This window comes from Psittacula echo (genome assembly GCF_963264785.1).
Source record: "Psittacula echo genome assembly, chromosome: 5".
In the NCBI taxonomy this organism is placed as follows: domain Eukaryota; kingdom Metazoa; phylum Chordata; class Aves; order Psittaciformes; family Psittacidae; genus Psittacula; species Psittacula echo.
In genome coordinates this window covers 89,120,913-89,148,106 of record NC_137739.1, presented here as the reverse complement: position 1 = coordinate 89,148,106, position 27,194 = coordinate 89,120,913, and the positions used below count along the sequence as shown (strand labels likewise).

Below are 27,194 nucleotides of genomic sequence, written 5' to 3'. Positions count from 1 at the left end.
ACCTCTGTAAGCACAGAATCACAGAATGGTTTGGGTCGGAATGGACCGTAAGCTCATCCAGCTCCAACCCCCTGCCAGAGGCAAGGACATCTTCCACTTGCTCCAAGCCCTGTGTCCAACCTGGCCTTGAACACTGCCAGGGATGGGGCAGCCACAGCTTCTCTGGGCACCCTGTGCCATTGCCTCAGAACCCTTACAGGGAAGGATTCCTTCCTTACATCCAATCTGGATCCCCCCCCGTTTCAGTCTGAACCCATCACCCCTTGTCCTATCACTCCAGTCCCTGATGAAGAGTCCCTCTCCAGCATCCCTGTTCAGACCCTGGAAGCTGCTCTGAGGCCTCCATACATGTCCCTCAAGAACTCATTTCTGTTTGCCAACAGCAGCCACTTCAGGGCCGCCAGGATCAGGCAGAGGCAGAGCTCAAGCTGTGTTTGCAGTCACAGGGATACAGGGTGCAAAGCACTCGGGTGTCCTGTCAAGCTGATGGCACAGCTGAGGCTTAAAGTGTTGGACAAGGGTTCACAAGCTTTAAAGTCAGCTTGAAACCAGCTTCTTTCAATCCTTGCCAAGCTCTGAATGAAAGCAGCCCTTCTCTTTTCATGCTGGTTATCTTTGTATGTTTAGTGTGCTCCTGTGGCCATAGAGGGGTTTGGAACCATTGCTCAGCCCTGTGACTTTGGAGAAGCACCAAAAGGAGCTTAAATTAAAAGCTCTTCTCTGCTGGCCAACGGGAATGGTGCAAACCGCAAGCTAAATCCCATGGAAAGCTTGTTCTGGAGAGACACCTGCTGGCAATGTCCATAGGGCTGAGCTGGACCACACTCATCCTGCTTCCCTGGAAGCCAAGAAGGAATAAAAGCACGACAGAGATGCAAAGGGAATCCAGAGAGAATGTTCATGCTACCAAGGTGGAACCCAAAGGAAAAGCAGGCTGCAAACCTGCACGTGTCCCAAGCCCCAGTCCCAACTCCAGCAGCACTTTGCAGCCCCAAACCAGGGCAGGTTACAGGAGCAAGAGCACCCAGTAGACACTTAACAAGAGAACATGAGAAAGACTCACACTGTAATGTACCTGAGAGGTCTGAGCTTGTTCAGCCATACCCAGTCTCTAAGCACCCTCCCCACCAGCCTCTGCTTCTGGGACAGCCAAAGAACCCCCACATCACCACAGGGGCTGAGCTCAAAGTGAACCAGGAGCATTCCAGGGCCTGGCTGGGCTGATTGGAAATCCTGTCACGTCCTAGGCAGGAGAAATCTGGGCATGAAGGTGCATGTTCCATGCAGGAGCACACACACGTGAGGAAGGAGTGTACAGGAATCACTTGCAGGGATGCTGGCAGTCAGTGCTGAGGAGGCACGTGGCTGTGTTAACTGTCTGGGAAAGCAGCAGATCCAGCTCCTCCTTCCTTTGCCCAGGATCTGCTGGCAGGAGGTTTAAGCAAGAGCTGTTCGGGTGAGAAGTGAATACAAGAACATCCTCAGGACTAAGCTAAAGCTCCAGACTGGTTGCTTTGGGGTTTGTTTTCTGCTCTTGTCACAGGAAGATGCTCTCTTTGCTGCACTTCCTCCTTGCCAGCACTCTGCTGCTTGCAAGGCTTACAAGAGAACATGCATCAGATGTGGCAGATTACCCACCAGCCAACACTTGGACTTCTTCTTCATCACTATGACCAGCTTCAGGAACCACCATCCTTCCTGATCCTGACCTTCATTTCTGTCCTATTCCTGCAGTGCCCTGACCCCTCCGCTGTCTCCATGCAACTGTGTGTGTGGGACAAGTTCACTCAAGCAAGCTCAGGGAAAGGGATGGACAGGATGCATGGTCTGAACTGGTGCTGGGGCAGCTGCCAGAGGTGGTGTCTGCAGGAGTCTCAGTGATTCCTGGTAGCTGTGGAGGTGTAAAGGACAGCAGAAACCAACTCCATGGTTTGGGAGCAAGCAGGGATTGTGCTGTCTTGGGGTGAAGTGGTCAGAGGCTATTTTTGCTGGGATATAGCCAGAAGAGAAGGAAAAGGCTGTCAGAGCAGCAGTGCTCCGCAGAATCAACTGGGTTGGAAAAGCCCTTCAAGCTCATCCAGCCCAGGCCTGCCAAGGCCACCCCTAACCCATGGCACTGAGGCCTCGTCTCCACGGTGTGTGAGCACTTGCAGGGCCAGTGACTGCAGCCCTGCCCTGGGCAGCCCCAGTCACTGCTTGTGTTGCAATGAAGCTTTCCCTTCTGTGGGTGCCCTCTTCCCCTCCATCCCCCGTGCTGGGCCTCTCCCCATGCAGAGCCCAAGGCAGGCGGGGGCACCACTCCTCCTTCCCTTTCCCTGAACACATTCCAGCTCCTTTCCCTGACCTGGGAGTCCCCCCCGAGTCCCTCCCACAGCAGCCATGATAAGATACACTTGTAAAGAGCCTGATAACAGACAAGCAACACAAAAGCAGACCAGGGCCCTGCTCCCCTCCACGTCCCCTTTGCCCCTGCTCCTATCACCCACTCTTCCTTCTTTGGTGGCAGTGCCAAGGTGGCCAGGGTGCAGGAGAACCTGCTGACTCCTAAGGGAGCCCGCGTTGCTCAATCCTCAGGGATGGGGCTGGGTGGATTCTCTGTCTGGAAAACAGTTTGTGCCTCATCACAGCCAGGGGCAAAGGCAGTGCTGAGGGAGACCATGTCTGGCCGTGGTGGGCACTGAGAAGCCACTTCATGAGGGGGAACAAATGGTGTAGTAACTTCAGGAGTGCAATAGGAGCAGCAGCAGGTAGGAAATAGTCACTTCCACTTTACACAAGGGACAGGGGAGGGGAAAGCAAGACACCAGCAGAACTGCCACTCGGGCTCCTTCATCCCTTCCCCAGAAGGGAAAGGATTTGCACAGAGGCAAACTAGGAAAGCATTCCTTGCAGAGGCAGGGATTTGTCTGGCTGGACAGACTAAAAGGAAGCAAACCACCTTCCAGAGAGCAGCAAAAGGGGATGTCAAACAAGCCATGGTGGCCCCAGGCAGGAGCTACATTACCAGCACCCTCATTAGGCTGATGTCCTCACCCAAGGGGTGACCAGAGCCTTGGCTGCCTTTGGCCTGTCCATGGTCACTGCTCCAGCAGACCCTGCTCCTTTATCCAGACTCCTTCCCACCTCCAGCCTCTCGCAAGGCTCTGCTTGATCATCACTTCCTTGCACTGTCTGCACTTCAGAATAGACTTATCCTCGCTCACCTGGGCCTTGCAGGTCCTGCACCCCTTCACCAAAAGATCCTTTTCTTAATAAACTTGGAAAGAAATAATAATAAATTTTATGAATTTTAATAAATAAAAAATAAATCTAATAAATTTTGGAAAGAATTCCTATAGGATATTTCTGGGTGCCAGAGAGAAGCCCCCAGCTCCCAGAAGGTGTTACAGAGCTTTCAAGTAAACCACAACTACACTAAGATTAATACATCCTGCAATTAATACAACCATGTTTGCTGTGTTCTGAAAGCCCCTTGGTTGTGAGTGTGGCAACAGAGGACAGGATGTTGTAACTCAGGCTTTAAGAAGGGTGCTAATGTATAGAACTGCCACTGCATTAACTAAGCCGAGCAGGGATCAGAGGTGGTGAGGAAGATGTTTGGGATCACTCTGGGTTTGGGATAGTTACTCCTCTGCTATTCCAGGCAAGTCTTTAGAAGGAATCCCTGGGCAAGCACCAATGAAGGAGGTGGCAGAGGAAATTCTTACAGGATTCTCTTCAATGACCTCACAACATTCCAAGCAGTTTCCCCCCAGTTGCTCCTTACTGCCACCTTCCAGTAAGAGTGCAGGAAGTGAAGGAACATTTCTTGCCTCATACAAACATTGTACAAGGAACTCAGGCTCTGGCTGCCCTTGATCCCTGGAGCCGTTCCTATCTCTAAGTACAGCCTTCACTGGGGCTTGCCAGGAAACACCAAGAAGGCAAACTGAAACATCACAGCAGTGCAGAAGGTTCCTGCTGGAGGATGATTCAAGGGCTGTTATAGAATCATAGCATCATGGAGTGGTTTGGGATGAAGGGAGCTTAAAGCTCCTCCAGCTCCAACCCCTGCCACAGGCAGGGACCCCTTCCACTAGAGCAGCTTGCTCCAAGCCCCTGTGTCCAACCTGGCCTTGAACACTGCCAGGGATGGGGCAGCCACAGCTTCTCTGGGCACCCTGGGCCAGCGCCTCAGCACCCTCACAGGGAAGAGCTTCTGCCTTATCTCCAACCTAAATCTCCGCTGTGATGATCTCCAGAGGTCCCTTCCAACCCTAATGATGCTGGGATTCTGTGTCCCCTACACACCACCTTGTCAATCCCTGTTACAAAATTTAATATCATGAGTGTCTCTCACTATTCCCAATACCCCCACTGAAGCTGGAAGCTCAGGGATAATGGGAATAACTGTAGCACCCCACTGAAACCTTATTTTCTTCTTCTTGTTGCAGAACAAAGAAAAAAATACTCCAACTCCAACATCATCATGCACGAGACATCACAGTACCACGTACAGGTGAGTACGCAACGAAACCATATGGGGCTGCCAGGCCAACGTCAGTGATAGGTGCTGGAAACACAAAGTGTTTTATTGGTCCTACACCTTCATTAGGCCAGAGAGGAGTTGGGAGGCTTCTTAGAATGAGTAAGAGTTGCTCTTTAAGGTCCTTCCAACCCAAACCATTCTGTGGTTCACACCCTGAGAGGCAAACAGCGAAGCTGCTCGAAACCTCATGTTGCTTTTCCACAGTTCCTGGTCCTATAGGAACATTTATCTCCCAAGCTTCCCCCCAAGCTGGGTTCACACACTATTTCCAGCTCCTGGACTGTAGGACACACTTTCAGACGTGGCTATCTGCTGTAGTTTTCCTTCCTTGAGGAAATTACCACCATGGTCCTGCTAGCCTGGAGTGGGGGCTGAGGCCACACAAGTCCTCTCCATCACATACACTGAAGCTGGAGTCATCCAAGCTTCTCGCATGATTCCTTTGAGCACAAAAGGGTAGGAAAGTAAAGAGCACCCACAGGAATTTCTGCACAACAGACTCCTCTCATAAAGGACTATGACAGCAGCACAAGCCCTGAGACAATTCCTCTCCTAAGACTGACCCTGCTCCTTCCTATGAATCAGAGGTTTCAGGCTGGACCAGATCCTCTCCTTTCTCTCTTCTCATATATTGCCTGCTCTAAAATCAACACCAGCTCTCCTGCATCTCTTATTTCCCTGCTGCTCTCCAGAGTTCCATTACAGAATGGCATTATTTGAAAGTCCAAGCAAAGAGTCTCTGGTACAGCTCAGATCCTCCCAAGGCTACAGAGAGCCATGGCACAGCTCTGAATCACCCTCCAACCCTGTAACAAAGCTGGGTCCAAGCTTTGGTGGCTTCTCCCATGACACAAGTCACCCTTGGCCATACAATTGCCCCTACCTGGGATCTCACATGTTTCGTTGAACTGAAGAGTGGGAAACATCCACATCAGACACTGCTTTGGGAATGGGGAGAGAAACAGGGACCACTCACTGCTGCTGCACATCCAGTGGGTGACCTGAACCAAAGCTCAGGACTCACTGATCTGACCCCTTTCCCTTGCTGGGCTCCCTCTAGGACCAAGGTTTGTGGACATTGAGGTCAGCAACTCCATCCTCTTGCTATGAGGTGTGGCATGAGCATGAGAAGTCAGTGCCTCAGGGAGCTGCTGTAGAGCCAGTGCTGCTCAGTCATTCAGCCAGACACTGTCATTGCAGCCTGCAGATGGGCAACCACTGATGGGAAGGGAGGACAAAAGTGATGAGTACAACATGTGAAGTTGGTTTCATTACACATGGACCTCTTTTGTGCTTTCAATTTAAATTGAAAATGGCCCATGAACCCATCGCTTATCAAAAATTCCCTGTCTGTATAATCAACATTAAGCAAATGAAAGTGTGCAGGGGAGGGATGAGAATGGAGGAAAAAGGGTGTTAAAAGGACGAGGGAATTCTGCACAAGGAAACAGGAAATGGAGCTGCTTTTGTCCTCCTTCCCTTCCCTCTCTTCATCTGATGAGCAGTGGGAGCTGCCATCCCTCATCACCCCATGCTTCAAACCCTCCTTGATCAGCACAGACAGGTTAAACGCAGGGCTCCCTCACTTGCCCATACAACAGAGCCCCCAAGGACTATCACCTTTCAGCTCCCCCCCAGCTACTGTGTCCTCTCAAGTAACCCAAAACCCTTCAACCACAACGGGAACTCAGCCAAATGCAGCTCCCAGTGTCACAGGCAGCCACTCAGAGAAAAGGAGCCAGCCTGAATGTCCCAGGCCTGGCAATTCCTGTAATGGAATACAGCAGTGCTGGCCACCGTGGGATGGAGGTGCCCATCTGAGGCCAGCTGGACCGTTCCCACTGCAAACTGGGCAAGGGGAGAAAGGAAAACACTTTCAAGAGGATCATATAGGAGCACGACCAGCAGGTCAAAGGAGGTGAACCTGCCCCTCTGCTCTGCTGTCATGAGACCCCACCTGAAGCACTGGGTGCAGTTCTGGTGTTCTCAACATAAGAAGGACATGGAGCTGCTGGAGCAAGTCCAGAGGAGGCCACAAGGATGCTCAGGGGCTGGAGCACCTCCTGTATGGAGACAGGCTGAGAACATTGGAGCTGTTCAGTCTGAAGAAGAGAAGCTGCATGGAGACCTCAGAGCAGCTTCCAGTGTCTGAAGGGAGCTACAAGGATGCTGGAGAGACACTCTTCATCAGGGACTGCAGGGACAGGCCAAGGGAAATGGCTTTAACCTGCCAGAACAGGGGAGACTGAGATGAGCTCTTAGGCAGAAGCTCTTCCCTGTGAGGGTGCTGAGGCGCTGGCCCAGGGTGCCCAGAGAAGCTGTGGCTGCCCCATCCCTGGCAGTGTTCAAGGCCAGGTTGGACACAGGGGCTTGGAGCAAGCTGCTCCAGTGGAAGGGGTCCCTGCCTGTGGCAGGGGGCTGGGAGTGGATGAGCTTTAGGGTCCCTTCCAACACAAACCACTCTGGGATTCTATATTTAGTGGCCCTCTCTTCTCTGGTTTGAAGACCCCAGTCCAGCAGAGAGCTTAAGTCCATACTTAGACATGAAACAGCCTGTTCAGTTGCTTACGATGAAATACAGCCATGAAGAAACACTCACTTGGAGAGAGGCCCTGGCCCTGCCACCATCCCCACAGGCACTCATGGAAGCAGAGCAGGTACTTTAAGCACTGACACGTACATGAATTCTTCATGAATCATGTCACGTGCCACCCACTTGGGAGTCCTTACCCTGAACTTTGACCAAGGCAAACAGGATTTCAGTGGCAGCAGTGAGATAGGAAGAAAAGTTTCCTTACAAGAGGCATTTTACAGCCTTTGAAGTCATCTGTAAGTTGAAGTTTAATAGTGGACGGAATCATTGCCCATTCTGACAAGAGCCACTATAGTTGAAGATCTGTGTGGATGAAAAGGGAGGTTAAGGGGATAAATCAAAGATTCTCCCTCTCATTCCACCAGTATTTGAAGGAAATGGAAAAGAGGAAATACTCTGAGTTACTCAAGTAGCTTTCGCCTCCATGAAATCTAACTGAACCGTAAACCCCAGAGGAATTTATATAGCCTGTAAACCTGCCTTTAAGATAATAGAAGAGATAAGAATGGCTGTTACCAGGTATAAACCATTTCCCCGCACTGCTCAGAAAGCAGAGGGTTTGTCACTTCTGCACAGATAGTGTTGACTCTGTGAATACCTTTCCATGCACTGTTTTACCATCACACTAACACACCTGAGCATGTTTCTCAGGCCTGATTGCATGGCTAATCTCAGCCTTCAGTTCACATACCTGTCAGGAGTGTTATTTGGCCAGTGCCTCACCCAATGCCTTTGCTTTATGAACACAGGATTGAGTCTTATGCTCTGCAGTGTTTATCCTCTTCTCTGCTCTTTCCAGTCCTTGGGAACTGGTTACCACAATTCCAGCTTCTCTTGCCTCATGGTCCCCTCTGCTGGCAGATGGGCCTTCCCCCCCATGCAGAGACAGCAGCATTCCCTGCACTGGCTGCTGATCAGAGAGTAGGGAAATAAATAGCCTGGATTTCTGGGGTGGCCTTCACCCACTGCTGGGGGCACACGCACCACTGGGATGTGACACACTTCCTTCTGCAGCTGCCTCCCTGCCCAGCATTCCCCTCACATGGAATGCAACTGCTTTTAGCTTGGCAAGTGGAGTTCAACTCCCATATTGAAGTTTCCAAGTCAGTGTCAGACAAACCAGGACTAACTCCTGTCTACAAGGCACCTGCACTGCTGGATGGGGGCCAGAGGTGCTGAAGTGACATACAGGGAGATAAATATGGGTGGTGAAACATATTGTGCTGCATTACAACACTCAGATCTTTCACCACTGTGGCCAGGTGGGTGCTAACCACCAGAACATACACATTCTGCTGCAACTCTCTCCTCCCTATGCTCTAGGGAGCAGACAAAGAGGAGTTCAAGCCTTTAAGAGATGGTTTCACACTGATTCACACACACCACCAAGCCTTTTTCACCTGTTTTTCCCTCTTTCCCCCCCCCAACTCCAGCACTTGGCCACCTTCATCATGGACAAGAGTGAGTCCATCGTGACGGTGGATGATGCCATCCGGAAACTCATCCTGCTCAACTCCAAAGAGAAGATCTGGACACAGGAGATGCTGCTGCAAGTGAATGACAAGTCCATCCGCCTCCTGGACTGCGAGTCCCAGGTACCAGAGCTCCCCACAGAACAACATGTGGGGTACAGCCCATTCCCTTCCCATCCTGCCTGAGAGGGACATTTGCAAGGAGCCCAAATGAGGGTGAATCCCTACCGGAACCTGCTCCTGAGTGAACAGGGGCTGGCTCTAATTCAAAGGGCAGGTAGGTGTGAGGTGATTTACTCACAGCTCCAGAGTGCAGATACTCCATGTGAAAGATACCTTCAGGCTTTCTGTGAGAGTGATGCACTGACAGGTCCACAGAGATCCTCATAAGGCATAAGCATAGAGGGAAGGACATACTACATATATTAAAACAACACACAGGATCACCTGCCCAAGAGCAGTGCCCTGTTTTGACAGGCAATACACGTACACCCGCATAGGACACCTAATCCAAAGGGAAAGAGCATCCAGATGGTGGGAGAGTCTGCCCTGATTTGAGCAATGAGAAACTAAAGAATATAAGCCCAAGGTCATCCAAGGACACAGTGGGAGTGCACACCCCTCACACAAAGCCTCTTTCCTCCCCATGCACTGCTGGGATGCATGACGAGTGTACTGGTGTGCAGGCAGAGCACAGCAGTAAGATGATGGTGAGCAGCAAAACTCAAGCTCTTGAAGTCTCAGACTGGGCCCCATATGGAGAACCTGGAGAACAAGAGCTCACCTCTCTCCTATTGCACAGTCCTAAGCCACTGCTCCTCTGCAAATCTTCACATGTTCTTTGAAGAGCCCAACAAACCACAGTGGAGGAGCACAAGCTCTGCCAGGTCTCTCTCCTCAAACAGGAATCCTAGGAGCTCATACATGGGACCATTCCCCGCCAGTTCAGTACTTCCCCATTGCCTGACCCCTTCCTCTTCCTCTTGCAGGAGGAGCTGGAGGACTTTCCCCTGCCCACGGTCCAGCACTGCCAGACGGTGCTGAACCAGATGCGTTATTCCTCCATCCTCCTCCTGGTGTGCCAGGATTCTGAGCAGCACAAACCTGACATCCACTTCTTCAACTGCGACGAGGTGGAGGTGAGCAGAGCCCCCCTTGCTGGGGTGAAACAAGAGAACAGACTCTGTTCCAGCTCTTCCTTCCTCACCTGCTTAGAGCCCTTAAACCCTTCCAAAGCAAAGCCCCTAAAACATCCCTGTTTTGTCTTTGAGGCGGAGATGGTCCATGAGGACATTGAAAGTGCTCTGGCAGACCACAAGCATGGGAAGAAGATACGGCCGCAGACACTCAAGTGAGTATTGTGGGATGCTTAAACCTGGCAGATCAAGCGGTTTCCAAATTTTCTTGACTTTGATAAGAACCCAAGGAAGTTCCTTCCTATTCTTCTTAGGCAGAAGCTCTTCCCTATGAGGGTGCTGAGGCGCTGGCACAGGGTGCCCAGAGAAGCTGTGGCTGCCCCATCCCTGGCAGTGTTGAAGGCCAGGTTGGACACAGGGGCTTGGAGCAAGCTGCTCTAGTGGAAGGTGTCCCTGCCCGTGGCAGGGGTTGGAGCTGGAGGAGCTTTGAGGTCCTTTCCAACCCAAACCAGTCTGGGATTCTATGATACAACTGGGAGTAAACAAACCCATTTTCAGAAGCCTCAGAGACATGACGAGCAGTGACAGGATGTTTCTGTGTCTTCCCTTTGCAGAGCAAACCAGGAGAAGATCAGGCAGAGACAATCCATCCTCCCACCACCTCAAGGGCCAGCTCCTATCCCGATCCAGCACGATGGGCGAGGCTCAGCGATGAACAGGAACCGGGTGGCACCCCCTTCCCAGCACGATCCAGGTACTGGAAGCACTCGGCAAGTGGTGGGATTCCCAGCCCCCCAAAAATGGCCTGTGGTCACCCTGTCCTGCTGGAGCACAGGGAAGCCCGGTGGGTTTTCACTGTGTTACAGACATACCAGAGGCGAAACATGTTGTTGCATCTCTACTGTGCTTTATAAATGCCTAGAAATCAGCCACAGCAAACACAGGAGGCATCTTCTGCTCACCCACTGCTCAATAAATCAAAGCTCCTTTAAACTCTTTGTAACAACACTACTTGGGATACTGAAATTCCCAAAATAACTGAAAGCTCCTTGGAAAACTGAGCCATCAAGTTTGGACCAGGCACCAGTGATCTTAAAAAGACCTAATCAGAAAGGCAAATTCCTGCCTCTTGGCAGGAGCCAAGATTTCACCCTCAAATAAAGCAGTTTGTATGAAACTGAGTTGAGTGTGGACTTGCAGATCTGGACTCACCTCCATCATGTGCTGATCTAAATCTTATTCTAAAAGCATCCCGACTTCAGCCTGTTGGAGCTGGCTTGATAAAATCCTGTATTTCCCTTTCAAGAAAGAAGTAACAGAAATAAGCTCTTGCTCTGACAAAAGCTCAGATTGATTAAATGATGAGCAAACTGTAAGCTCTCATCACTGCCCATTGCACCACCTTCTCTTATGATCAGTTTCTAGGTATAAGGAACATACACAACCAGGATACCATAAAAAACTCCAAACACCAGCTGAGGAAACGAAACACTCATTTCCTCAGGACAGGATCTGAAGCCAAGCAGATGCTCAGGCCTCCCAAACTGAGCCTATTACAGGGCCACTTTTGTATAATGAACGTAGGATCTATATTTCAGAGCTGCCCCATCCCTGGCAGTGTTCAAGGCCAGGTTGGACACAGGGGCTTGGAGCAAGCTGCTCTAGTGGAAGATGTCACACCCATAGCAGGGGTTGTAGCTGGAGGAGCTTTAAGGTCCCTTCCAACCCAAACCATTCTGATTCTATTATTGCTTCTCCTTGGAAACACACCTTATTGCTTTCCCTACACAACTGTCAAAACTGTTCACCTCATCTTACAGACGACATACAGTTTTATGTGGTCCTTTGCCAGAACTGCCTCCCCAGGTCTCCCACTTGATATCCCACTGTCCAACACCTCCTGGCCTGGCCCTTTCAAACCCTGTTATACTGAGCTGACACATTCATGTCACAAGAGGCTACCCTGTATTTAATGGAGCCCATTTTTAATCTTGGAGTAAATACATTTTCTCTCCCTGCCTTCTGTGCAGACTATGAGCGACGAGGCTCCGGCTGCCACGACCATGAGGAGTCCCGAGCCATCCTAGCCCAGAAGATTGAGAAGGAAACGGTGGGTAACAAGAAGGGCGCATGGTTAGTAGGGAGAAGAGAGGAGGGAAGCAAAGGGCTCTTCTATGAACAGATATTTAATGCATAGTCATTGCCAAACTGCTATCTACTGTGCATGAAGATAAGGTGACCAAAGCAAAGCTCCATTGCTGGGTTGGTTACAATTCCCTTTGACCCCAGGCAGCTCTGCTGATTTCAGCTCTGCTCCTCCCCAGCCCACAGCCTGGTCTTGGGGTTGTTTTCCAGCCATCCATTAGCAGGGGTCACTTGTCACATTGATAAGTACAGCACGAGGCACAGCTTTGTGTTTGGGAAGTGATGAATTCAGCTTAATCCCATGCCTGGATTCCCTGTTCCTGCGCATTCCTGCAGGAAGTGAGGCAGGAGCAGAGCAGCACACTCAGGGATTCACTTTGCTTTGTTGCATTTGTGTCCTCACAGCAAATCCTGAACTGCACTCTGGATGACATTGAGGTGTTTGTCGCCAGGCTTCAGAAGGCTGCAGAGGCGTTCAGGCAGCTCAACCAGAGGAAGAAAGGGAAGAAGAACAAGAAGAAAGGGCCAGCAGGTACATGCAGCAGCTGGAAGAAACAGGGAGCACAGGGGCATGGATGAACAGCCTGGCAGTGTTCAAGGCCAGGCTGGACACAGGGGCTTGATGCAACCTGCTCTAGTGGAAGGTGTCCCTGCCCATGGCAGGGGGCTGGAACTGGAGGAGCTTTAAGGTCCACAGTTCTCACAGAACACACAGAGCCTGGGGAAGCCTCCAGCACACAGAAATACTTCTAACTTTTCCTGGACCCTTGACTTACAGTAATTCTCGTCTCAGCACCCATTACTGCCATGTCTTCTGCATGCCAGCAAGGTGAATCCTTCCTGAACAGGGACGCTCTAATGACAGTGTCCTTCTCTCTCCCTCCTCATGCAGAGGGTGTGCTGACTCTTCGAGCAAGACCCCCAAGTGAGGCCGAGTTCATTGACTGCTTCCAGAAAACCAAACTGGCTTTTAACCTCTTGGTAAGACACAGAGGGTGTTTTCATCCCATGCAGTGACAGGGCTTTCCCCCATATATCATATAGCAAGCATTTAAAGTGAAAATTGAACTAAAAACACTACGAAGGGACAAAGGTGTGAATTCCAGACCCTTCAGCATCCAGAACACATCTTGTGCAGGGTTCTTAGGCCAAGTTGTGAGACTGAAACTAGAAACATAACATCCAGGATGGGACTGAGCAGGCAGAGGATGCCCTGTACTGCCTGGATCCCTTCACAGACACAGCCCTGCCTCAAAGCATTTGTAAAGCTGTGGGTGTTCAAGGCCAGGCTGGACACAGGGGCTTGGAGCAAGCTGCTCTAGTGCAAGGTGTCCCTGCCCATGGCAGGGGGTTGGGACCAGAGGAGCTTTAAGCTCCTTTCAACCCAAACCAGTCTGGGATTCTATAAAATAGCTCCGAAAGGACTGATTTTAACACAGTAGGTACCTCGCCGCTCCTAAGCTTTAGCACTCTCTACAATTAAAACTGGATGATTCCCACTCATTCGTCTGCCCTGATTTCAGGTGCACCATTGAAAGTTCCTTTACTTCTCAGGCTGTTATTAACTACAGCAAACAGCAGCAATCCGTCCATGTGACAGAAAAGAGAAGCAGGTTGGAGTTAAACTGGGTTTCCTTTCCCTTTCCAGGCCAAGCTAAGGAAGCATATCCAGAACCCCAGTGCCTCAGAGCTGGTGCACTTCCTATTTGGGCCACTGGAACTGGTAAACTTCATTCACTGGTTTCACTGTGGACTTGCTTTGAATGGACAACTCCTTCCCCAGAGGGTGCTCAGGCATTGGAACAGGCTGCCCAGGGCAGGGCTGCAGGCACCGGCCCTGCAAGTGTTCACACACTCTGTAGACGAGGCCTCAGTGCCATGGGTTAGGGGTGGCCTTGGCAGTGCTGGGCAGTGGTTGGACTGGATGAGCTTGAAGGGCTTTCCCAACCTGGTTGGTTCTGTGATTCCCGAGATAACTGAGATGATCTAGGGATCAGCTGCTGCCAAGAGGACTCAGGCCACCCCTCAGCATGAAGGCTTGTCCTCTGGTTTTCATTTTATAGCTTGGGGAACATAGGAACTGTTAATTTGCTTTTTCTTAATAAAGTCAAGCACTCTCAGTGCAGTGTGAGGACAATAAGGGGACACTGAGGGAATGCAGTGTCTCTTTTAGGTGACAGCAAACCAGTAACATAGTCCACGTGTGTTGTGAAACCTCCCCCTTACAGATGAAGGCAAAGAGGAGAACTTTGGAAGCACAAGTCTAGTGTGAATTAGCCTGGTCCTTTGGAGTGGGCTGACACAGAGACTTCAAAGCACCAGAGCCACTGATTCTCGTGTCTGTGATTCCTGTTCCTCTGTGTGTGTTCTGGTTTGATATCTTGAACATTTCCTACCAAACCCCTCCTGTTTGTGTGCGATCCAGATCATCAGTAGCTGTGGTGGCCCCGACCTCGCCAGGTCTGTCATCAGCCCACTTCTTTCCAAAGACGCCACAGATTTCCTCCGAGGACACCTCACACCAAAGGAGATAAACCTCTGGGACTCCCTGGGAGAGACGTGGACCAGATCCAGGTGAAGAGAGAGCTGCTGCCCCACCAGGGTCCCCAAGAGAAAAGCAGGGGGAGTGCTTGACGTTACAGCCATAGCAGGGGGTCAGGGAACCCCCGACGTCCCCAGTGCTCCTCCCTGACGTGCTTTCAGAGACATGGATCTCATCACGTATTCCCTGCTTCGTGTCCTAGAGCCGAATGGCCGCGGGAAGCAAACATTCCCACCTACATCCCCAAATTCCGCAATGGCTGGGAACCACCCGTGGAAATCTTCCGTGGAGCTCCCTGGGAAATAGACATCGGACACTTGCAAGAGGAGGTTGGTCTCATGCCCCTGGTAGTCTGCCCTTCTCTCTGCCTCCCCCTTTATCAGAGTGAGAGGTGGGGCTGTGGAGTTTGTGGTGGGAAATGACAAGCAGTTGGGATCTGGTCACTCCAGTTAAATAAGAAAGAAAATAAGGCCAGAGAAGGGCAGCAATGGTCAGCTTCTCCTCCTGATGACAGGAAATGAGGTACTACACCATAGTATCTTCCAGTACCTAAAGGGGACCTACACTATATCCAGAGAGGGGCTTTGGCCAAGGGCCTGTAGGGACAGGCCAAGGGGAATGGCTTTAACCTGCCAGAGGGGAGACTGAGATGAGCTCTTAGGCAGAAGCTCTTCCCTGTGAGGGTGCTGAGGCGCTGGCCCAGGGTGCCCAGAGAAGCTGTGGCTGCCCCATCCCTGGCAGTGTTCAAGGCCAGGTTGGACACAGGGGCTTGGAGCAAGCTGCTCTAGTGGAAGATGTCACACCCATAGCAGGGGTTGTAGCTGGAGGAGCTTTAAGGTCCCTTCCAACCCAAACCATTCTAGGATTCTATGATAACTGAGCCCCACAGATACAAGTTTGCCTGAAGAACATTTCTTTGGTGTTCACCTCATCATGATCAAAAGCTTCCAGGCCACAATTCATCTCTCACTCTCCTTTTCTCTAATACATCTTTCCCCTCTCTGGTAACATTGGCTCCATTTTTGCCTTCCCAGCTCTCATCAGCCAATGGATATCCTTACCGGAACTCCTCTCTCAAGCGTGGCCAGAGCACTGAGCAGAGCCAGGCTGTGGATGCCTTCAAGCAGAATGTAACTCAGCATGTAAATAGGTACTGTACCAGCACCACCCAGCTCCCACCTGCAACCTCATAAACGCACACCACAACCTATCACAACACCAGGATGCTTTTGCATGTGGTAGGTAACACCCTGCTATTATTAATGCAGACTTGATAACCAGATCAGGGAACTCAAAGGTTACTCACATGAACCAGTTAATCAGCAGTAGGTCTGCTGGTGGGAAATGAGTTACATGTGATTTCCACCACAAGAGGTGAAAATATAGACCTCAGTCAATCAGTAAGTCTTGTTTCATAACATCAGCCCACCAAAGTGATATTACGGATCATGTGCTAAAGACACTGTGCTTCTGTTCTCCATGCCTTAAGAGGAGTTAGCATCCATTCGTCCAACCATCCCAAAGCCACAACAGCTTGCAGAGAAGGAACCTGCTCATAGGAAGAAGCTGTACTAAGGCACATGAGAGCTTTCCAGCGTTCGGAAGTGCAGCCTGACCTGCACGGAAAACATTTCAGCTGAGGAAGCACCAGTTTGGTTCTCTGGAGGCAGCAGCTCCTTCTTTTGCTTTGAGACACAGCCAAAGGGAAGCACATTTATTAGAAGCTGAACAAAGCATGAGTGTTCCCAGTCTTGCCCACCTCTCCATCAGGAGACTGGCAGGTTGCTGGTTTCAGACAACTCTTTCTAATGAGATAAATCCAGAAAGTGGGTAAAACCCCCTCCCCTTTCTTCAGGAGTCTGGGGAAGTTCAGTTCCCAATGTAGAACCAAGCAGGCCACCCCTTTGCCTCAAGCCTTTTCCCAGTGAAAAGGCTGCTCCTTTATGATCTAATAGATACTCTGCCCTACTGCCAGTTTTCCATTACCAATTAGTCAGTGGTATAAAATCTGTATAAAACCAAAGCTTTTGGTTCAAAGCTTTAAGGGTTTCACCTATTTACATGAGCTCAAGCCCTTGAGATTTCACAAGATCCAAGTTCCAACCAACTCTTCCCAAAACGAATCCTTTGCCACACACTCCACTGTGCAGTGATTTGACATGACGTTATCGACTTCAGCTCCTCAAAGACTGGCAGGTCAGACCCAGCAAAGCCCTCAGCCATGAACTTTTCTATGGCCAGCCCTAAACTGGGAGAAAACCTTCAACGAGACTGGTTTTCATGGGTTCTAATGCAAAAGATTTGTAAGTTCAACTACTACAACAAAGCTCAAACTGGCAGCAAAATACCTTAAGTTCAACTATATCAGCAAAATAACTTACTCTTCTCATTCACCCCATCAAAGGTCCTGGTGAGACCATAAAACAGTACAGACACAGCATTGAGTAGGGAAAAAATTATGGTAACAAGTTCTCCTCTCCAATTCCATGTTTCTCAGGGAGGTTATGGAAAATAAAGAGAACTCAGTTTACATGAGAACATAACCTGCCAGAGGGGAGACTGAGATGAGCTCTTAGGCAGAAGCTCTTCCCTGTGAGGGTGCTGAGGCGCTGGCACAGGGTGCCCAGAGAAGCTGTGGCTGCCCCATCCCTGGCAGTGTTCAAGGCCAGGTTGGACACAGGGGCTTGGAGCAAGCTGCTCCAGTGGAAGGGGTCCCTGCCCGTGGCAGGGGTTGTAGCTGGAGGAGTTTTAAGGCCCCTTCCAACCCAAACTGCTCTGTGGTTCTATGACTTAAGGTTGTCTTTAGTAACTGGCAGTCAATGCACGTGAGGAAACGTTTTCATCTGTTAGCCTCAGCACTATAAACAGTAGTTTGAGTCCCATATACAACTTAGCACTGTGCCTCTTCCCAAGGTGACCATCTCCCTGAGACACCACCCAGTCTAACTACAGTGTGGGCTTGTGGAGGAGTAGATGAGTATCTCTCTTCTCCTGGGGTAGGTGTTGTAGCTTTCTACCTGCTTTTCAGACTGACACACCAAGAGTTCCTTATGGATAGCATTTAAGGAAGAAACCATCGAAGTCAAAGGCACTGAAGGAGATGCTACAATTGAGAAAGTGCTTTTACACCTCTTTCAGCCCAGAGCAAACCTCAGCCAGGTGTGTCCAGATGTTTGCCACAATCACAGCTGGGACAGACGCATTTCCTGCTCTACTCATGCTTCTTTCAGAGTGCACTGAAGTAGTTTGCCAACCCAGAGCCCCTGTATTAGCAATAATAGCCATGCACGGTACTTAATACCTGTTTACACCAGAGATTTTAGCTGCAAAGAAGTGTCATGAAAGCCCCAAGCAACATTACAACCGTCAGCAAAGGTCACTTGTGTAAAATCCAGATGCCTGCAAAGTACACAGTAGCTTCAAACTCCTTAGTGCTCACCTCTGGAATCCTACAAGAGATGGAATTCCAGCCTCCCCCTCCCCACCTTCAGGGTAAGGCCACTACTCCCATTCCTGACTGATGGATTCAGCCTCTCTGAAAGGCTGCTCCTCCACTGCAGACTCACACCTTATGCATTGCACACGGCTGTAACTAGACCAAGAGCTGTCCCAAATCAAACTACAGCCACAGGCGTGATACCAAACCACTGAAGCAATGTTTTCAACCTTAATCACACCACCAAAAGCCACCTAATGAAGACAGTAAAAAGAACTGAAAGCATGATGGGCTTGCTTTTCAAAGTCAGGTTTTACAGGTGCCTCAGGAACAGTCCAGAGTTTCCACAGCTCACGGATTTAAAATCACTGACCACAGAAAACCACCAGGTTAAACCCCACAGCACTGCCTTCACTGAGTCACACAGAACACAAACCAGAGGAGAACCTGGCCCCATGCTGCTGAGCCCACCGTGAACACAGCACCCAGGGACCTCCTGCAGCAGGTGGTAGCTATGCAGATTACAAGTCAGAAGCAGAAAGCTCCATAAAAGGTGCATTAAAATAGCTCCTCCCTGCTCCTTACACAAGGCAAGGGAAATTTTCCATACTGCAAACCTTTCTGGGATTATAAAGTCGGAGAAGGAAAAGGTGAGATCTGCGATTTTTCCTAAGCCAGGCAAAACCCATGGGATAAAAGAAACCAGCTCAGTTTAGCTCAAAGGGAACCTTTCATTCCACTTTTCCAGCAGGTTTTCCAATCTACCATATTTATTTTGTCTCTTCCCACATGAAAAGTCAGTTCAGTGTTAAAAGCCACATATTCTTGTGTCAAGAATTCCCAAGCAACATATTCAGACACATTCCTCTTCCCTACCCCACAATGAATCTTAGAATAGAAACATTCAAACTCACTTTTCCTTGGAAGCTGCAGATTCTGTGTCAGTAGCTCAGTGTTGCCTGATGAAAAACACAGGTTTCCAGTCAGTTCTACCCGTATTTATTCCCAACACCACTTCCCCCAGCACTGGGGCCTGTTTCTCCCCTCTCTATCATATGGAGCAGTTGTTTCCACTTAGGATGGGAGAGTTTTCTACTTGATTGCTCTCAGGAGGTGCAATCAGAACATGTTTGTGCTTTCCCAGTCTCCCCAGTCCTTGCAAGGCAGCAGCTGATGGGAGAAGGCTTTTCTTGCACCCTGAAAGCAGCAGCCTCATAGTTCCCTTTAATAAGGCCACTAACAAACAGCCCTACAGCTTGGGGGGTGTGTTTGTGTGTGTGTTTGTTACCAAACATGGGATGTTTCACTAAAATAAGGTGTGAAAATCATCCTCAGAATAGAGGAGAAAGGGACATTGCCCCCTTCTAACACAAACACAGCTGACACTACCTGCCTTGCACAATCATCACTCCACCAGTGAACCTCCATTGCTTCAGGGATTAGGTGGCTCTCCATTCAACCTCCATGTTTTCCCTCCGGCAGGAATTTTGAGGCACAGGGAATGGCTCCACCAAAGAGATATGCCAAAATCCGCTATGATTTCACCGCACGAAATGCCAACGAACTCTCAGTGCTGAAGGATGAAATCCTGGAGGTATGTCAGTGGGCTGAGGAAAACTGTGCCCTCATCCCCTTGGCAGGAACAGGAACATCTTTCCTTGGTGTTTCTGAGCAGTAACATGAAGTTTGGTCAGGTCTAAGCTTTACCTCTGAGCTGGAGCAGGCCGGCTGAGCACTGGGTCATTGCTAAGCTGGGACATGTCAGTCACAGGAGGAAGGAAAACAAGTCACTGTAGTATGATCCTCACTCACCTTCTGGTTCATTATGACCACTCTGCCCTCCCAAAGGAATTATTTTCTATGAAAACATCCTTTTTCATAACCTTTCTCCTATCCCAACACTGCTGGCAGCTGGAGAATGTAGGGGGTGACTTGGTCTACACACCAACTGTACCACATCTGACTTGACACAAAGACTTCTATTCAAAACTCTGTTCAAAAATGGATAGAATGAGGAATTGCCAGCAAAGCTCATCCATTCTGAGAAGATTACTTAATAAAATACATTAAAAATCATTCTGGAGCCAGGCTGAGAGAGCTGGGCTGGGTCAGCCTGGAGAAGAGAAGGCTCCTGAAGGGGAGACCTCAGAGCAGCTCCAGTGCCTAAAGGGGCTCCAGGAAACCTGGAGAGGGGCTTGGGACAAGGGCCTGTAGGGACAGGCCAAGGGGAATGGCTTGAACCTGCCAGAGGGGAGACTGAGATGAGCTCTTAGGCAGAAGCTCTTCCCTGTGAGGGTGCTGAGGCGCTGGCCCAGGGTGCCCAGAGAAGCTGTGGCTGCCCCATCCCTGGCAGTGTTCAAGGCCAGGTTGGACACAGGGGCTTGGAGCAAGCTGCTCTAGTGGAAGGGGTCCCTGCCCGTGGCAGGGGTTGGGACTGGATGAGCTTTAAGGTCCTTTCCAACACAAACCACTCTAGGATTCTACGAAAAATGAGTTCTTGAGCTCCCCAGTCTGTTTCCCCCCCAGAGATGCTCTCCTGTTCATCATCAGGGTAAGTTCTGATGCTTTTCAGGAAAGGCTTCAATCCTGAACTACAAATGAGTGCAATACCCATTTGCCAGCTTCTGGCCTCAGTGTTGTTATTCTGCCAGCTTCACGTTACTGTGTCCTTTATTCCCACTTTATGCCTTTTATGTACGCAGGAATCTGATGTCCTCACTAACCAGTTTACTCTTCCCCCTCTCCCAGGTGTTGGAGGACAATAAGCAGTGGTGGAAGCTGCTCAACCGGAGCGGGCAGGCTGGATATGTCCCTTACAACATCCTGGATGTGGTGAAACTGGATGAGCTTGAACAGGTCTGTGCTCAGGTGATGTTTAACTGGTACCCAGCTGCAGACCACAACCAGCCTCTGAGATAACCTTGTAATTAGACCTCCCTGGAATTCTTAGGATGCTGTGCACAGGTTGAGATGAACCCTCACACGCAGATGAACCAGGATGCTGGAGATTCCTGAGTCTCCTATGATAAAGCTCTCACATTTTGCAACCATTGCCTCCTCAAAATCAGGGCTTTCCTTCCCACCCATGCAGCAGCCTCATGCTTTCCTCCTGCTCCAAGATGCCAAGCACTGACAGGCAGGGTCATGGGACAGGGGAAGGCTGAGCCCTGTGCTACAGAAGCAGTCTGCTATGAAGAATGACCCTGAATGGAAGGGACAACTACCCCAACCTAGCACCCTGGCTTGTCACCCCAGCAGGAGATGTCTCACACTGAGGTGTCATCAAACAGATGCTGGATACAGCAGCTTCTGAGAGTTCCACCTTTGGCCAGTGCCTTCCTCCCAAACCCGTGTCCTTCTCAGTCTATGGTTTACCCCCTCCCCTGTTGTAGAACCCTGCTGCTCTCAGGGCTGGGCTGTGAACATGATGAAGACCATAAACAGCCATAAAACAGCCATAAAGGCTAATTCTGCCATGAAAATGCTGAAAATGTTATTGGAAGTTGAATTAAAGACAGACAATTCCCTCATCCAGCTCAGTTCAGTAGCAGGAACAAGTTACTGGAGTGGAGGCAGATGGAAATACCATCTATATGAGTATTAAGTGAATACTGCTCTCAAGCATTTTGCATTGCAAAAATGAGCTGGAGAGCTCAAAATGCCCTAAGGAAACATGGAATTGCTTCCCCCCTTTGTATTTCCCAGCTTGGGCAAAGCATAAGGTGCTGCAGCAGGCCTGTGGGTAAAAGCTCTGTTAGTTCAATCAAAATGTCAAGAAACTCTTTCCAAACTGCTCCAGGCACTTGGCAGTGGTGTCACTTCACATCAGTCACCAGAGCAGTGATGCTTTAGCTTCACATGGGCTTTCTGCTTGCTTTCATATGAAAATCATTTGCTTCCCGTGCTCTCCATCCCCAAGGAAGCCCTGTGAGCAGTGATTTCTGCACAGCAAAAGGCTAAAGGGCCAAGTCGCATGTGTGAGCATAGCCATCTACAGCATAGTAAGCAAGCAGAGAATGGTGTAACAAGTGTGACATGTTTGACATGTTTTCTGGGGGTGCAAATGCCTTCTCACAGCCTCCAGCCTTTGCTTTGGGTTCTGTGAGGCCACAGAAACGAACTTCTTCCATGCAGCTCCACCTGAGTCCCACCAGCCTCAGGTGAGTGGCCCTGGATCAGCACAGAGAGAGCACAGTGATTTATTCCTCTATTTGCAATTGTGGGTGGGAGGCAAAAAGTTCAAGAACATGAAAAACGGCCATAAAAGAACTTACACGTCCTTTTTTTTCCCTTTCTTATCACCCAGTCCAACCAGAGGTACAAAGGAGACCTGAGCCCCAGAGGATATGGACCATCCAGCCCAACTCACAAGCTGCCTGCCAGCTATGCTGGGGATAAATGGGGAAGTGAAATGTTATCCCGTAACTCTCCCCAGGACGCCAAAGAACGTATGTAACAGCTTCAGACTGAAACGGGGCATTTAGGGTGTATCTAAGGCACAAGTTCTTGCCTGTGAGGGTGCTGAGGCGCTGGCACAGGGTGCCCAGAGAAGCTGTGGCTGCCCCATCCCTGGCAGTGTTCAAGGCCAGGTTGGACACAGGGGCTTGGAGCAAGCTGCTCCAGTGGAAGGGGTCCCTGCCCGTGGCAGGGGTTGGAGCTGGAGGAGCTTCAAGGTCCTTTGCAATATAAACCACTCTGGGATTCTGTGTGTCCCTCACCATGCTCCCAGCATCAGGCAGCTTCCACATGTCACACAGCAGCCTCAGGCAGCCAGAGAACATGGCACTGTGGCATTTTGGGGCTTAGTTGAAAAGTCTCTGTGAGCACATGCTTTTGGTTTTGCTCATTCTCAGTCCCAGTGGTTTTCTTTCTTGCTTCGCTTTTACCGTAGTCTGATCACTACTTTGGTCACTGTGAATGTGTAACCAGACCTACCCAAGTGTGTTCCCTCTCATAAGGCTCTGCACAAGGAGTGCCTGCAGCTTTTAGTGATAAGCATTAGGCCAGCAGTGGCTTTGGAGGAGATTCCAGGTTGTACAACAGCCAACAGAGCAGTCCTGCGGCCTCACAGGCTCTCAGGCAGCCTGAGACAAGCACCTTAACCCTCCTTCCAGCTTGGCCCTCCTCCTAGGGAGAGTTGCCTTTCCCACCAAAACATTACAGTGTGGCTGAACAAACACACACATCCAGGTCATCCCCTTCTCTGGATTCCTTTGCTCCTGTCTCCTGTCACATGCAGCACCCGCCTGGCCTGTTCCTTCCTGTGGTTCCAGTGAACCCCTGGCAGCAGATCTGCCATGTACCAGATTGACATCACTCCCTCACCCTGTGCATGATGCGTGGAGTCACAGAGCATGAGGAAACCAGGAGACTTGCTGCCCTCACCACCATCACACCCTCTCTACACACATAGCAAGCTGTTTCCCCAAGGCCGCAATCAGGATTCATCCTTTGTTTAACTGCTGTGGACTCCTGCAAGTCAAAGCTGTTTTGGGATGATGGAAAGCCCCACAACATGAGCATCACAGACACGTACCTATTAATAACACTGAGTTAATCTCCACAGTCTTTAGGAGTTCATGGAAAAAGTGACACTGGCCGAGTGTACTGCTCACTCCCAGCTCATGCTTCCTGCCGCTTCTGTTTAGCTGCACAGCAAAAGGTGGAGCTCTGAGGAATGGAATTAGTGGATTCCTCATTACAAGTATCAGAAGACTGAAAAGTAGAAGGAGCAGGGCTCAAACCCAACATTCAAATTGAAGGTACTCACAGAATTGGCCTTCCACATCAGGCAACAGTGAAGGGCAACAGGAAGAAAATACGTGGCCACTGAGCGGCAGGAAAAATGGGAACCTCATTCCCAGAAGCAGGTTGTGGGGCCTCCCTGACCTCTGCTGTCTCATGCGGCTTTTCCCCCTCCTGCTGCTAAGTTTGCAGGGCAATTTCCTTATTTCAATAGCCTGAAGGGAACAAAGTAACTCATAAAGAGGAAGATGACAAACTAAAGCAAAACCACAACAGCAACACCAGGCATCAGGGAAAGGGATCCTCTCCCTTATCACCACTTTACAGCACCAGTGGGAGCAAAGACACTGTCAGATCAGGTTTACACCCTTGAGCAAACTTGTGCTGGTTGGTGTGGTGGGTTTATGTCTTTTGAATGAGGTGATGAACAGGAGAAGTTAGCAACAGGAGAAACAAGGTCAGCTCCAATATAAATCTGTATATATGTAAAATATACAACCTACTAGAGCAAGCTGCTCTAGTGGAAGGTGTCCCTGCCCATGGCAGAGGGCAGGAACTGGATGAGCTTTAAGGCCCCTTCAAACCCAAACCAGTCTGGGATTCTATGAAAACAGGTGAAAATATGGATCTTTCCCAGCACCCAGGACAGACACCAGTCACAAAACTAAAAGGAATGTGTTCTTATCAAAGCGTCTTCCTATTATGTTGCCAAATACAACACCCAACAAGTGTTTTTGACCAAGAACTATCTAGGCAGATTGGTTGGTGGTGTAGTTCTGTTGGCTAAAAGCAAATGCCTCTGCAGATGTGAGCTCTCCTCTTGCACACCAGAGCAATCTCCACTTAGCTATGTGCTCACTAAATAAGACAGCTCAGAGTATGCTTGTGTGTACCCGGACAGAGAATACACCTTCCTCTAGAAATTATACAGTGATATTGATGCTGGTTAACAGCAGAACCAGGGATTTAATGTCTCCCAGGAGCAGGAGCACTTGTTCCAAGACTCTCCAATCACCATAATGGATGAAGCTGAAGCAATGAGGCCAAAATCTCAGACAGTTATCCTGCAGAAGCCCTTCAGCAGCTTTTTAGCCTCAGTGATCACTGTGTGAACAGTGAGCACTCGGCTGTTATTTGGTGATTTCTCCTCTCCATCACTCTGGAGAAGAATTGCAGAAATCTAAGCTTCTCCCAAAAAGAAAGTGAGGTTCCAAAAGCTGAAGGAAGTTGAGAGCGTTGGCTTGGGAGGGAAGGGCAGATTCCCACAGGATGCTCCCTCAGCCTGTCAGCCTCCAAAACTGTAGTGAGCTCCTTTACACATTTGCTCCTGATGGAAGTTCGAAGGTCAGAATGTCATTGCTCAACCTATTGCTCTAACAAAGCACTTAAGCCTGTTCTTTACAGCTAAATCACGAAAGTAAGCACTTTCCTTTGGTGTATCTAGAGAGTTAATAAAAATGCTGAGCCACATTCTGCTCTTTCTCACAGTCTCCCCACAAACACATGGATTTCATAGGATTTCTGACTGCACACTTCATTTCCTTCCCTAACTCTCTACCTTGTGCCTTGTTTCCCCAGAACTGATTCATCAAATGGACGAGCTGAACGACGAGCTGCTAAAGAAGATCACAAACAACAAAATTCAGCCTCCTCATCGGATTTTCAAAGTGGAAAAGCCTCAGCAGGTTTTTGTGCCCCTCACCTTCGAGTCCAGCACTGAAGAAGTCAAAGCTTGGCTGGAGGCAAAGTCATTCAGCAAAGAGTAAGATCCAGTTTACTGCTCTATGAAATGCTGGTCCTTCATGTAGAAAGGTGTGGGGGAGGCAGCTTGCAACGTTCCAGCTGGTTTAGAAGTCACTCATATTTACTTACAGAGTCTGTGTTGCAAATTAGATTTCAAGCATATTAAATCCAGGGTATATTTAATATATCATATTCAATTCAGAGCACAAACTTACTCCCTTTCTTCCTTCTACACTATCAAGTAAACCTTGCCTTGCAGTGTAGCAAAAGACCTAATGTGCAGCTAAATAAAGGAATGGTCTTGCTTATTCCCCCAACTCACAGCCCAGCACTGCACAACATCCTGCCACTGGTGCTTGTCTGGTCCCAGTTACCCAGTTCAGAGTGCTGAGCTTAGAGAGAAATAACTGATGAAGTAACTAAGCACATGGCCTGAAGTGCCAGTTCCAGGTGACTGCCTGTTTCTGGAGAAGCTGCTCTAGTGGAAGGTGTCCCTGCCCATGGCATAGGGGTTGGAACTGAACGAGCTTTAAGGTCCCTTCCAACCCAAACTACTCTGGGATTCTAAGCTGTCCTAGAGAGGAAGAGCCAGACCCTCCTCAGCCACCAGCAGAGGACCAAAAAGCTGTGCATGGTCAAGGGTTAGGAGCTGCAACCTACACTTTGCACAGAGAGCCAAGAGGAGCTCCAGGATTGCTCCCCAAACACGCTGTGGCTGGAGTGAAATCACTGCAATGCCCGTGGGCTGGGTACACAGTGGGTGCCAGGGTGACACGTGGCTTCACCCACTCTTCATGGCTTGATGTCCTGTCATCCCTGCCAAGAGCTTGGGTTACCCAACAGCTGCCACCCTGGCACAGCCCCAGGGCCTTCTGTGTGATAAGCTTCTGGTGTAGGAGCTGCACATCATCTGCTCCAATTCCTTTGATCTCTGACTCCTCACCTTTGGCAGGAGGCCATGTGTAACACAACTACCATCTCACTTTGTGTCTTCCCAGGACAGTGGAACACCTTGGGATCCTCACTGGAGCCCAGCTCTTCTCCCTCAACAGGGAGGAGCTGAAGAAGGTGTGTGGTGATGAGGGCAACAGAGTCTACAGTAAAATCACTGTGGAGAAAAACCAGCTGGAGGTAAGTAGCTTCTGGGACAGTTTCTGCCTGAACGGGTGCCTGTACCAGCAGTGGCAGGTACCCCATTAAACACACATCTCATGAAATACAACTTAAAAACCCTCAACAACCAACCAAAAACCACACAACCAATAAATGCTGATAAGTTTTGTAAGCAAAAGGCCCCACATCACCCTCTTCCCACTAATGAACCTGCCCCTCTCACTGGTATCACTCACCCCTTTGAAAACAGTTCTACTCTTCCAGTATTTAAATACTATACTTTAACTACAGCTTGAAGTTCAATTCAACCTTCCTGTTTTGTTTCCATTCCAGAAGAGCAGAGGTGAGTCCGAGCTGCAGGAGATCATGAAGCGCCGCCAGGAAAGGATTGATTCTGCTAATTAAACTCTCTCTGCTTTAGTTGAGCTCTTAGTCATAGTAGTGCAGGAAAAGGGAATGACAGCAACGACCCCTGCTCCAGGTGAGGGACAGCAGTGCTGCACTTAGTGTGCAACTGCCATCAGAGTGACACTTTCATGAACACTGGTGAGAAGGGTAGACAGTAAGACCATGTTCCATTGGGAAAGGTGTTTTAATATTGCATGGAGTATTTTTTTTTTATATAACTATATATTTTATACTGAAATTTTATGTGCATGCAGCAGAGCAGAAGAGAATTCACACACGTGGCTGAATGTCAGACAATGGATGGATTTAAGCTAAAAACACCCCACAAAGCTT

At 49.6% G+C, this 27,194-nt stretch overlaps 1 protein-coding gene across 1 annotated transcript in view; it reads left to right on the top strand.

The window, feature by feature from the left end:
• EPS8L2 (EPS8 signaling adaptor L2) overlaps window positions 1–26,858 on the top strand; it is a gene marked incomplete at both ends in the record, with an annotated part of 38,725 nt that extends 11,867 nt beyond the window's left edge. Inside the window, 18 exons of the mRNA XM_080620023.1 lie at window positions 4,434–4,498; window positions 8,555–8,716; window positions 9,583–9,732; window positions 9,865–9,944; window positions 10,344–10,483; window positions 11,760–11,839; window positions 12,280–12,406; window positions 12,767–12,855; window positions 13,523–13,597; window positions 14,300–14,448; window positions 14,619–14,745; window positions 15,451–15,566; window positions 19,335–19,446; window positions 20,601–20,708; window positions 22,159–22,300; window positions 25,176–25,359; window positions 26,339–26,471; window positions 26,787–26,858. Of these exons, the coding sequence (XP_080476149.1) occupies window positions 4,434–4,498; window positions 8,555–8,716; window positions 9,583–9,732; window positions 9,865–9,944; window positions 10,344–10,483; window positions 11,760–11,839; window positions 12,280–12,406; window positions 12,767–12,855; window positions 13,523–13,597; window positions 14,300–14,448; window positions 14,619–14,745; window positions 15,451–15,566; window positions 19,335–19,446; window positions 20,601–20,708; window positions 22,159–22,300; window positions 25,176–25,359; window positions 26,339–26,471; window positions 26,787–26,858 (2,111 nt within the window). The remainder of the gene's footprint in view (window positions 1–4,433; window positions 4,499–8,554; window positions 8,717–9,582; window positions 9,733–9,864; window positions 9,945–10,343; window positions 10,484–11,759; window positions 11,840–12,279; window positions 12,407–12,766; window positions 12,856–13,522; window positions 13,598–14,299; window positions 14,449–14,618; window positions 14,746–15,450; window positions 15,567–19,334; window positions 19,447–20,600; window positions 20,709–22,158; window positions 22,301–25,175; window positions 25,360–26,338; window positions 26,472–26,786) is intronic.
• Between the last annotated feature and the right edge of the window lie 336 nt (window positions 26,859–27,194).